Raw genomic sequence first — 11818 nt, forward strand, 5'->3', positions numbered from 1 at the left:
GCTCCTTTGTTTTCTAACTTCCTTGCTTTCCACTTCCTTCTGTTTGCATATTCTAAGAATGGTTATAAATGGGAGCAACGGAGTACCTTGTAGTTCCCTTTCACAGGGTGGTAGTTACTACCACCACAGCCACATAGACTGACTTTGCACACATCTAGAGACTATATCATCAGCCAAGTTACTTCTACTGATGATTGGTTGATGTCTTTCAGCACATGTTTCTTTGAGAGAGAGTAACCGGCCATGGAAATTAGGGGTGGATGGGGGAAGAAGGGTTGCATCTCAGCGCACTGATAACCCCTTTAGGATATCAAAGGTCATCTCCTTTAAAAAAGCGTTTCTGACCCGTCCTTCCCCCTCCCCCCCCACCCCTGCCCATGCCGTAACCACTGTCGCCTTTATGTATTCCTGCCAGACTTCCGTCGTATCCTCTATAACTCTTTGCTGTTATTTGTAAACTTGTCTGAAGACCTCTGGAACCCATACCAAGTCTTATCTGTCTTGAATTCCCGCTTAACACAATGCCTAGAACACAGCAGGAGCTTGGCGTCTATTGACTAAAGGAATGAGAGAAAGCTTCATAACTTGGTGAGTGGGACACGGGTGTCCTGTGACAGTTAAAGAAAGAAGTCGCCTTCTTCTCCATTTGAACCATCGATGTGCTATAACTTGGTTAGAGAAGGGCTGAAATTTTCAGAAACAAACACTGGCTCAGAGAATTGTCCAGAAGATGAACTTGCTCAGGGAACCAAAAAAAGTCAAAGGCCTTGGAAACTAGGCTTCTCCCTCCGAGGAGAGTAGGGTCGGAGGTCGCCGCCCGCGCGGCTGGAACCCGCAGGAGTAAACGGAATCAACCCGGCCCCAGGGAAGGCAGGAGCCAGTGCACGCGATTCCACCGTTCCCCGGCGACAACAATCCCGCCCACCGCTTCCTCGCACCCAGCTCCCCACTTCCTCACCCTGTTGAGCTCCACTCGACCAATCGACGCACAGAACATCGCCAGCTCGGGCGGTGGTTGGAGGGCTCCCGGGATCCGTCACTTGGAGACTCCGCCCTCCCGCTTCTTCCGGTTGCCAGCGACGCAGCTGAGCTGAGTGTTTGCAAGCTGCCGGGCAGGTGATTGCGGTAGGTGAGGAGGGACAGGGTGCCCAGCGTTTTGTATCCCCGGCTCCCGCCCCATCCTGGGATCCGCAAAGGGGCCTCGGGGCCTGACTCACCCCGCTCAGCTAGTGCTTGAGGACAGAGTGACTGAGGCCCGGGGTCTGGACCCCAGGGTTTCCAGCGCTGTTCCGGACTTCCTAAGGGGAAGAGCGGGGACCGGGGCGCAGGTGCGAGCAAAGTTCTGATTTGGGTGGGTTCAAACGACTTCGGGATGGGGGTGGAGGGTTCGTTGTGGCCTCTGGCATCAGTTTATCCAGGGCTGCCGTGACGTATCTGTCCCTTTTACTTCCGGGCCCTTGCACTGGCTGGGCTCCCTGTCTTGGAATTATTCAGACCTTTCTCCAGGCAGCCTTCCTAATCTCAAAGATCCCTCCTGAAAGAAGGTGTCAAGCCATCCTGTGAGATTAGATAGTTCTGAAAGCCCCCAGGCTCTGTGCGTAGCCCTTCCCACCTAGCTCTGCTTGGGCTACTTTCAGTAAATTCCCAAACAAGCAGAGTGGTGTTGGGTAAAAACATGGATTTTGGAGCAGCACAGGTCCAGTTTCCAATCAAGGATTCACCATCTATCAGTAGTGTGCCCTTGACAAGTTACCCACCTGATCCTCAGTTTTTTCATCTGTTAAAATGATGAAAATGTCTCTCTCTCAGTGTTTCTGAGTATTAAAATAAGAACATGAGGCGTATAGCCCAGCTTCTACATGTAGTGCGTACGTGGGCCTTTGCATATGACAGTATTCTCTGACAGAGTTTTCATCACGAAGCACCTTTATTATCCTTGTGTATATGGAATGTGTGCAAGATTGTTAGTCTGTGCCCTAATGAAAACAGAATTTAATAGCCTGATGACAGACTGGTTGCATTTTGGAGAACCTTTGGAGAGAAGTGCAGGGTGGTTGTCCTTGCTGGAAATATCCTAGAAATTCCTTTGTGTATGTGTTAACACATATATAATGTAAAGTTTACCAGTTTAACCATTTTAGATGTCCAGTTCAGTGGCATTTGCATGGTTGTGCAACCATCTCCACCGTTCATCTCTAGAACTTCCCACACTGAAACTCTGTACCCATTAGACAATAACTCCCATTCTTCCCTCCACAAACCCCTGGCAACCCCCATTCTATTTTCTGTCTCTAAATTTGAATCCTGTAGGTACCTCATGTAAGTGGAATCATTCAATATTTGTCCTTTTGTGTCTGACTTGTAGAAATTCCATTTTGAAAGACAAACTTCATTATGAAAGCAACTTGAGGGCAGAGCCAGAAGAGGAACCCAATTACCCTCTTGCCATCTTTTTATCTGTAACTTAGGAATTGAATAGAAGACACTTTAAGTTTGGTTAAGGGAAACTTCTTAAAAGGCTATTACCTTCCTTCAATGGGTAAACAAATAATCTGAGTACCTCATAGTTATACTGTGTCCTTAAAGCCAGTCTTTACTCACTCGAGCTTCTGTTTTTCAGCTCAGATTCCAAATGAAAATGTTTGAGAGCATTGACTCTACAACCACAAGATCTGGCCCGGATCTTTGGGCCGAAATCTGTCCCTGTCTACCAAATCCTGACCAAGAGGATGGTGCCAACACTGCCTTCTCAGACTCCTTCGTAGATTCTTACCCTGCTGCTGCAGGCCAGAGGGCCTCAGACTTTGCTGTTCAGCCAGCTGTAAAGCCATGGACTCCCTTGCAGGATTCAGAAGTGTATTTAGCATCTTTAGGTAAGTTCAATGGCTTTTTTCTTCTTTAAATCAGAAGCTGGTGGTTTTAAGGAAGTATGCTGAAGTTTTGTTACATCAAACCTGGATTTTTATTCTTAGGTGTTTTTTTTTTGTCCTCACCACATGTATCTGTCAGATGTAATTCTAGTGGATGTTTCAGGTTGATTGTTGGAAAGGAGCCCCCTTTTCCTTGTACATCTCTTAAAACAGTCTTTGTTGCCTCCTGCCTCGGACTGTTTCATCTGAATTCTACTCTATTTCTTGGCATTCTCTAGAACCCTCTTGCCTACTATTAGTGGCCTATATATTCAAATAACTCAGAAGTATCAAGTCTTATGCAATCCTGAAAGAAAAGATCATGGCCCCAGAGCTACATGTGGATTTCTGATGCTACACTTTGAAAAACTTACATTAAATAGATTGATTGTTGTAATGGGTGCATGTTGACATAAAATTCATTCTGCCTCTGTTAGTCATTTTATTTTTTTAACATTTCCTGAACACATCTTCACTGTCCTGTCCTGTGGCCTTAAGTGTAAGTATTTAGAGAGACTCCAAACACAGGAAAGAGATTCACATTGTCCCATGCAAGGGAAAAGAAAAATATCATTCTAGGGAAGTGATGGCCAGTCTTTAGAATTGTGGTATCTTTTTATTATTAAATATCCATGAGACCCATCTGTGTGTCACAAAACCAAACCTGGGAGGAAAGACAATTTAGGAAGAAGCAGCTTTTGAGGAAGAAGAAAAAGAAGAGTCAGAATGATAGTTTATGTGATTGCTGAGAAATATCTTGAAAAAATAAAAGGAATTTTGTTAATGATGTACTGGAGGAAAAAGATGTGAGAAAAACACGGGTGGAATGATGCATAATGAGAAAGATGAGGGTGTAATGTGAAATTTGTCAGGAAGCCGCCGAAGATAGGATAGTAATGCTTGCAGCCGTGGCTGAGGAGGTTGACAGTTCTGTTTTGTGGTACTCAGAATGTCTGTTTAATGATGATCCGGAGAAGGAGCAACAGTCTGAGAAATCTGAAGTACCAGATCCTTTGCTTGTTGGTGCTCTGTGCCCAGGGGTTATAAGAAACTTTCATGGATTCGGTGATGATTTTGATTGGTGAAGACTGGTTCAGAAAGTTAAAACTCCACCGATCATTTTTCCGAAGTCAGTTAAGAGGATGATTAAAATTTCCTTCTCTGAGGAAAATAAGAGCCACTTCTGTTGCCTTTGGCGGAGTCTGGGAGAGAATGGGAGGCAGGTTTGGAGTATGCAGTGGTGCATGTTTCTGCCCGCCCCACTTAAGTCACACCTGATCAGAGACTCAGCACACTCGGAGAGAGGAAGACCCTTTCCAGCCCAAAAGAGTACCTTGCAGTTTGACAACCAAGGTCAGACAATATAAAGATTGTTTCTATTGCCAAATAAACCTGTATCAAAGAGAATCCGCTAAGAGCAACAATTAAAAACATAGCCAGTTCAATGTGAGATGTGCATAATCCTTTTCAGGTCCTCAAGGTGGAAAAAGCTCCTCAAATATTTAACATTTGTCAACTGCGGGCTTTTTCCATGCGTAAGTTCTTGGTGGTAACTTGCAGCAACAAAAAGTGCTTCTTGTTTTGATCTGTGGGTGCTAGCTGATATGGCTTGTTTAGAAATGAAAACTGTATTGCAAATCATAAAGTTTCTTTTGGTTCCGGGCTTGATGTTCCCCCCTGCCCCCTCCAAAAAGCCATCATTTATTCATGTATTATAGTTGAAGGCAAGACTAAATGAAGGCAAAGGGCAAATGGCGATACCCCTTCTTGCTTTCTTCAAAGGGGGATATCTGTTCAACAATTATACTTAAAATGCAAAGAAGAGTAATTAAACATCCATCATGAGGAGGCCGTATGGACCACTCTCAAAGGGATTACAAGACGTTTGTTTTTGTTAGGCTCTTACATTCAGGCTGCAAGTTGAGCAACTTTAAAAAATGTTGGGAGATTCTTTTTCTTTAATCAAAAATTTAATCACATATAGAGATCTTAAATGTCTTTTGTTATTGAGTTCTCATCTAGTCCATGTTAGTGTCTAATGAACCATTGGATCTCTCATCATTTTCTCTAATTATTTCTCATGAGGTTTGGAAACCGCTTCATGTCACTATAGCAAAAAGAAAAAACTATTTACTCTTCAGAGAGACTGTTTTCAAGGAGTTGAAAAAAGATGGTAGTACACACATGTCAAGCCAGGGAAAACAAGCATTCCTTGGAGAGATACCTGCTGGCCTCTGTGATTTCAAAGAAAACATGCCATCGATTTATTTATGAGAATCTGTGGCTGTTCCCTTTTCGGGGTTTAGACATTTATTTAATACAATGCAGAGTGAAGACATTGTGAAGGAAAAAGAAAAATGTGCATTTACCTGTCCTCCTTAGAAAATGAGCTCTTGGCCATAACCCGGTGGCATAGTGGTTAAGCTCGCACACTCAGCTTCAGTGGCCCAGTGTTTGTAGGTTTGGATCCTGGGTGTAAACTTATACACTGCTCATCAAGCCATGCTGTGGTGGTAGCCCACATACAGAAAAAAATGGAGGAAGATTAGCACAGATGTTGGCTCAGGGCTAATCTTCCTCGAGCAAAAAGAGGAAGATTGGCACAGACGTTAGCTCAGGACCAATCTTCCTCACCAAAAAAATTTAAAAAAAAAAGCTCTTTGGCAGGGAGTATGGACGTACTCCTCAGTGAGAAAATTTTCAAGTTGTCATTTTGCATTTTAGATTTAGTTTTATTTCATACTCACTTTCCTTGTTATGCTCTACTTCTCTCTTTAGAGAAGAAACTGAGACGAATCAAAGGTTTAAATCAGGAAGTGACTTCCAAGGACATGCTTCGAACCCTGGCCCAAGCCAAGAAGGAATGCTGGGATCGGTTCCTGCAGGAGAAGTTAGCGTCAGAGTTCTTCGTGGATGGACTTGATTCTGATGAGAGGTAATTGATTCCCAGTCCAGTTCCAGGTGACAGTCTGTTTCACTGAGGGAATTTCTCATTCTCTAAAGAATTCAGGGAGAGTGACATCTGAGTCCAGATATGAGTTGATACCAACATCAGCTTTTCTGAGCTAAAATCATCCTGTGTAGGGTTGCTCTATTTGCTCTTAGTCCAGCAGCAGATTTCTGAGAATGGGTATTTTTGCCAAAATATAAATACCCCACCTACATTTTGATTACAGGTTAAAACAGAGTTGAGGACAAACCATTGTCTTCATTTCTAAGTACACAGTTTACTTGAGAAAGTAGTAATCACTGAACAACTGAAACTGCGTCTTCTTAACCTGTGAATCTCCAGTGCCTCCGGAGTTTCTGTCATGTTATAGGCACTCATCTTCGTGTAGACTAAATGAATGAATTTCTTAAGCATCAACTGTGAGAAGGCATGTGCTTGATGCCATGGGGCTGGGGCAGTAGGGTGGAGGGGAAATGTAAGGAAGTTTTAGACCCCTTTTTTTGGTGCTCAGAACTAGGGGGAGAGATGACAAATATATATATATAAACACACACTTAACAAAACGAGGCCACGTAAGCGCCAGATGCGTGGAAGTGACAGAACATGCTTTGGGAGTTGAGAGACCACTGAGCTCCCTCTGGGCTCTGGTGTTTGTGCTGGAGAAGGAGGCAGGACTTGCACAGTACCTGCAGGTGAGCCGAATGCAGACAGGGGGAGAGGACATTCTGCCACAAACAGCAGCATGGTGCTTGATACTCGGGAAGGTGGCTCTGCCACTTATTGCTTGTGTATTCTTGGGTAAGTAATCTGTGTGTGCCTCAGTTTCCTCCTACCTCATAGGGTTGTTATGAGGGTTAAATGGGTTACTATGTACAAAGTACTTAGAACAGTGCCTGGCACATGGTAAGTACTATGTAAGTGTTAGCTACTCTTAGTATTATTCTTCCTAACAGAATTTCCGAGTTCAGTAAGAAATTATTCAAAATGAAAATTGGTGAGGGGAGTCAAAACCTGAATTTTAACAAAAGGTCTTAGGGGAATATAATTTAACCCAAGTTTGCAACATATTACTAACATTGATTTTGAGAGTCCCGTGGTGTCAGATGAAGATACTGCTGCTGAAATCATGGATGGTATGTGAATAAAACTTCATAGTTACATTTTACTTTTTAACTTGCAAAATACTTTCACTTCCATTATCTCAAAGACTGCATTGGCATGCCCCCAGATCCAATAGAAATCATTGTGGCATCTCAGGTCAGGCCAGCTATCCTCTGAGGGTTCAGAAAATAATATACATTTTGCTCTTTTCTGTCTCTAAAAGCTCAACCCAGTTGAGCCTTAAACACAAAAGACTTGCAGACGCACAGATTCCTGAGCCACTAATAATTTGGTGTTATGTTCTCTCTCCCCTTGAATGTTTCCCTCTTCTCCAGTTCTGAGAAGAAAAGACAAAACTTTTTCCTGCATAGTTCTCAAGTAGGAATTCATTATCTCTGAAATCAGATCAGCACCAAAGCTCAAGAGAATGTGTCTGTGTGTTTATCAACACACCTAAAATAATGTGGTTTTCCCTTCTCTGTAGAAATAATTGAAACAATCCTGTGAAGAGTGTGGTAGATGAAGATTAGATGCCGGTGTAGCCCCCGAGTCCTCTGTGCTGTGGGCCCTTGTTCCCCTGAACCTACATCTGTGGGAATGTATCTTTCTATAGGGTTCAGGACAAGCACCAGGAAGCAGTAGATATGCATTTTTTTTTTTAAACTTCAAAGTTTGTGTTTTAAACAGAGGCCATTCTGTAATGGAATTGTGTGGTTCTTCATGTATGTGAAGGCCAGGTAGGTGACCCTCCTCATGGCGTGCTTTTGGCAAGGGAGGCATAGGCTGAGAATCTGACTGTCCACAACATGATTCCCCCATCTTAGGTGTCTAAAATCTGATAGTTATGGCTTTATTTCTTGGCTTCAGACTTTGTGCTATTGAAGAGCGTAGAATGAGGTTTACGTTATTTCTAGTCATTTGTACTTTACCGTGAATGTCTAATAGCTTTAGAGTGGAGGATCCTGGGTATTTGAGGAGGGTGGAATGGGGACACTTTCCCCCTCCCCATAGATCCAAACCAAACAAGAGCCCTCTGGCATAGTGGCCATTCCTTTGTGGGGGACATTGCTGCTCCGATATTTCCATCTTGGGGACTTACTACAGGATGGACTAAACAAACAAAAACCCCACAATTAAACCCCCAAATCATGCTTCAGGCAACTAAGTGCTGTAAGTATAACTGAGTCTCAGACTGCAGCAGATATAAGATTTCAAGATGCTCAGGTTTCTGCCTCACTAATAATTTGATATTTATTTGAATGTTTCCTCCCCTGGACAATTTCTCTCCTTTCCAATCTTGAGCAAAAAAAAGACAGGACGGAGGCATAAGCTCTTAGCTGTTCTCATCAAGCCTTCAGGGGCTCTGCATTTGAAGGGGGCTCGGTGCTGCGTATAGCCAAAGTGCCCACTAGGGGGTAAATTATGCCACGGAGCTGCCAGGATGCACAGCTGTCAGAGGAGTATCATCGTTCTCCCCATGTTAGCAGTGAAAAACAATTGTAGGAAGAAATTGGTGGTGGGTGGGAAGGCAGTGTTTGAGTAACTGAGATAATCATCAAGTAATTAATCAGTGAGGTCTGATGCAGCCGCCTTTTTCTCCTGCTCTTTCCTAGCACCTTGGAACATTTCAAGAGGTGGCTCCAGCCAGATAAAGTAGCCATCAGTACAGAGGAGGTCCAGTATCTGATTCCTCCAGAGTCACAGGTTGAGAAGCCAGCAGCCGGGGACGAGCCAGCAGGAGCGGAACAATAAATTACACACACGCACGCCGAGCAGCTGTCTCGGGTCCAGAGGGAACATTGGAGAGCTCGGCAGCAACAGCGAAGGAGAAATCTAGGGAGGGAAAAAGCCCAGCCTTCCACCGCACAAAGCAAACAGCTGCCGGCCCCTGAGGACTTGCTTGGAGCTGGCATGTGTGACTGTCTTGGATAAAGTGACTGACCCAGTGCTGGATCAAAATACTGCTTTCCTCTGTGTCTTGCAGCTTGCCTGAGCACTGTTGGTGCAGGTGAGAAGTCTGCTAAGAATCTAGTGCAGGACCAAGTGTGAAAGCATTTGGAGAAACTGATGCGCTTGTGTATAATGTATAAGTTAAGTGAGCCATATTTTTTCTTGCCTCTTCTGGATGTTCCTGCCTGTGTCCCAAGCATTCCCTTGGGAAATTGTCAGGGGTGCGTGGGTCCAAGGAGAGTGACATCTGCCTCCTTGAATCCAAGCCCCATATGGGGCTTCTCTAGCAAATCCATAATAAATGTAGGGACTTCAGAAAAAGAGGCTGGGCTTTTCCTTCGTCTGATTTGTTCCTTGTGGGGAAAAATGGACGAAAAGAAGTGTGAAAATATGAGTGTTTCTGTGTGTATGTTTTGTTATTTCATGCATGGTTTCTCCCCTAACTTCCTTCTGCACTTAAAAAGGGCCAGGTTCCAAATTAGACTTGTAAGTGTGGTGTTGGTGTTTGACACCACTCCTGAAGAGTTCCAAGCTTGCTGCTCGCAGCAGCTTTCCTGGCTGAGCCTGTGCTTCCTCCTTATTCGTGGTTCTTCTTGTTCAGTCTGGGTTGTCCATATAACTTTTCTCATCATAAGAGCTGTGTGTGTGGTGCTATTGACCTGATTCCTTCCAGAGAGATACTCTGAGGCAGTGGGGAGGTAAGGAGAAAGGCATGCGGCCAGAGGGGAGCCGGTAACCTTTGCTAGCCTCTTGTTTTTAACATGTGCCTTCTGAGAAGCCAAATCTCGGTGTTCTGAGGGCTGAAGTCTGAGGCCACGGCTCCATGGAGCTTCTTCCTGGGTAGTAGCTTCCAAATCCCTAATGATGAGCGGGATGGCCGTAAAAATTTTCAGAGAACATTTGCTCATTTATAAATCAAGTATTTGTCCAAAAGGATGGGAACCAACCAGGTGACTCCATATACTTGCTTAATTATATGAATATTTTTGTTGTAGTTTCCAGATATATTTTCCTTTTTTTTTCATTGTCTAATGGTGTTAGCTTTATTCCTACTGCTTTTTATTAGGAGGCTACCTTTGATGTAGAGAGTGGCCTTCTGTGTTCCCCAGACACTTGGAGGAAGCCAGACACTGACAATCACCTGGCTCGGACCAAGCTTGCAAGCTGCCATCTCCGCCTGGGGTTCAGATGCCAGCCCTCACTCTTCCTACAGGGTCATCTGATGGCTTTCCTCTGGATGCATAGGTTTTAAAAAAAAACTAAGATTTTCTTTTCCCTGCATGATAAACAAAAATTATTCTTCCTCGGTAGCAATTTAAGAAAAAAAGAAATAAGGCCCCCGAACACTCTCCCAAGGAGAAGCTGGTCACAGGATGGTTAGAGAATGTGTCTGTACCAGAAAATAGTGTTTCTGTAATTCAGGCAAGAGTTTAGCTTTGCCTTTCCCCTACCTCCCATTTTCTACCTAAGAAACAGAAATTTGAGTATGAGAAGGTGGGGAGTTGATTTAGAGGAACCGAAAAGCAATTGTAGAACTGAAAGGCTTTGCCCCATGTGAAAGAAAACCTGATGAGGTATCGGAGGAAGGCCTCAGATCTCTGACTGCCTTCTCCCTTAACTCTTCAACAGAGACAAGTTTCCACAGAGGGAGTCCAATGAGTCGTAACTATGGTTTCTTAATTGGTTTAGAGGTGACAACTTAAGTGATGGCTCTAGTAAAAGATGAAACTCCATTTACCAAAACAAATTTGATATTAGTTCTCAAAGCTAACTTAGAAGTAGATTTAACTTAGGGTATTGAAGTGGCACTAAATTTGAAACCAAGAGTCTTGGGTGCTATCTTTATCTGTCTTGTGGCTTACTGTGTGATCATAAATAAGTCAAATGACCTCTTTGTGTTCCAGTTCCCTTTCAGGAATTGGACTAACCATAGGAAGGATAGTATTGGCCAAAAATGCTGATCTGTTTCCTTTGACCCTGGAAACTTCCAAAGAACTCCAGTTAGGATTTCCTCAAATTGGTAAAATTTGAGCTGAGAGAACCTTTCTTAATACCCGTAACTTTTTGCCTTCCTCATGTCCTTAGTGAAACAGACAGAGCAAATGGAGAATAATTAGTGCTAAACCTTAGAGCCATGTAAGGGCAATTACCAACAGGGGCAAAGCAGTAATGACTGGGTATACCCAGAGAAGGTTGGGGTGGAGCCAAGGAGATAAGCTAAGTGACTGCCACTGTTCTCTCCTGGCACACACACTCATCACCCGAGGCTTGGCAAGATCAGTGCTGGAATGGTGCAGGCTTGTGTCCAGTACCTGCTCTAGAAATAGGCTCTGGATGTAGGACAGCAAATAAACAAACATCCTTTCAGCAGTTGTGAGGTGTGTCCCTCTCGGGCAGACCTGCCCACCAGGACTATTGCTGGAAGAGGGGAGACGCCCTGGAGCCACTCCCTGGCCCTGCCTTGACAGGAGTCCCCCAAGGCTGAGAACAGCTCCAGCCATGAGAAGCAGCCTATATTTTCCTGAAATTCCAAACTATCCCAACTAGCTTTGGCCCTACTTCAGTTATAAGATTCAAGACAAGACACTGCCATAGAAACCTTAGGTCTGTGGGAGGTCTGTTTGCTTGAACCCAGAAGTGGGTTGGTTATTTAAGGCACAGATTTCACTCATCTAACCAAATTTGTTGAGCCCCTACCCTGCATCAGGCATTGTGCATGGTGGTGAATAAAATAAAACCACAGCTTCCCGCGTGGACTGATGGAGGTGGAGATATGGCCTAGCTAATTAGTGCTGTAATCACTAGTGCTGTAGAGCCTGGGCAAAGCACAGGGAGCTTTGAGAGCGTATGGGAATGATATTGAGAGCCCCAGACCAGTCGGGTGGGAGGTAGGAGAGGTTGGGTTACG

The 11818-nt window shown here is 44.2% G+C and overlaps 1 protein-coding gene across 5 annotated transcripts; it reads left to right on the plus strand.

The window, feature by feature from the left end:
• Positions 1-985: 985 nt before the first annotated feature.
• On the plus strand, positions 986-9231 carry CCDC32 (coiled-coil domain containing 32). Of its 5 annotated transcripts, none has more exons than XM_014840746.3 (4): positions 986-1125; positions 2621-2873; positions 5688-5844; positions 8574-9231. In XM_014840746.3, exons 2-4 carry the CDS (start codon positions 2633-2635, stop codon positions 8710-8712), a joined length of 537 nt encoding a protein of 178 aa, XP_014696232.1. In that variant the 5' UTR covers positions 986-1125; positions 2621-2632; the 3' UTR covers positions 8713-9231. The 5 variants fall into 5 exon arrangements, with proteins under 5 accessions (XP_014696232.1, XP_014696234.1, XP_014696233.1 ...); XM_014840748.3 differs by having other exon boundaries at positions 1017-1129; XM_014840747.3 differs by having other exon boundaries at positions 1055-1125; positions 2626-2873.
• Positions 9232-11818: the final 2587 nt, after the last annotated feature.

The sequence above is a fragment of the Equus asinus genome, chromosome 2 (assembly GCF_041296235.1).
Source record: "Equus asinus isolate D_3611 breed Donkey chromosome 2, EquAss-T2T_v2, whole genome shotgun sequence".
Taxonomy (NCBI): domain Eukaryota; kingdom Metazoa; phylum Chordata; class Mammalia; order Perissodactyla; family Equidae; genus Equus; species Equus asinus.

What these genes read in the sequence shown, in the direction of transcription:
- CCDC32 (XM_014840746.3), top strand. Translation starts at nt 2,633, where the DNA reads ATGAAAATGTTTGAGAGCATTGACTCTACAACCACAAGATCTGGCCCG. An exon ending in AGTGTATTTAGCATCTTTAG is followed by an intron (nt 2,874 to 5,687) that starts GTAAGTTCAATG and finishes TTCTCTCTTTAG; the next exon opens with AGAAGAAACTGAGACGAATC. An exon ending in GGACTTGATTCTGATGAGAG is followed by an intron (nt 5,845 to 8,573) that starts GTAATTGATTCC and finishes GCTCTTTCCTAG; the next exon opens with CACCTTGGAACATTTCAAGA.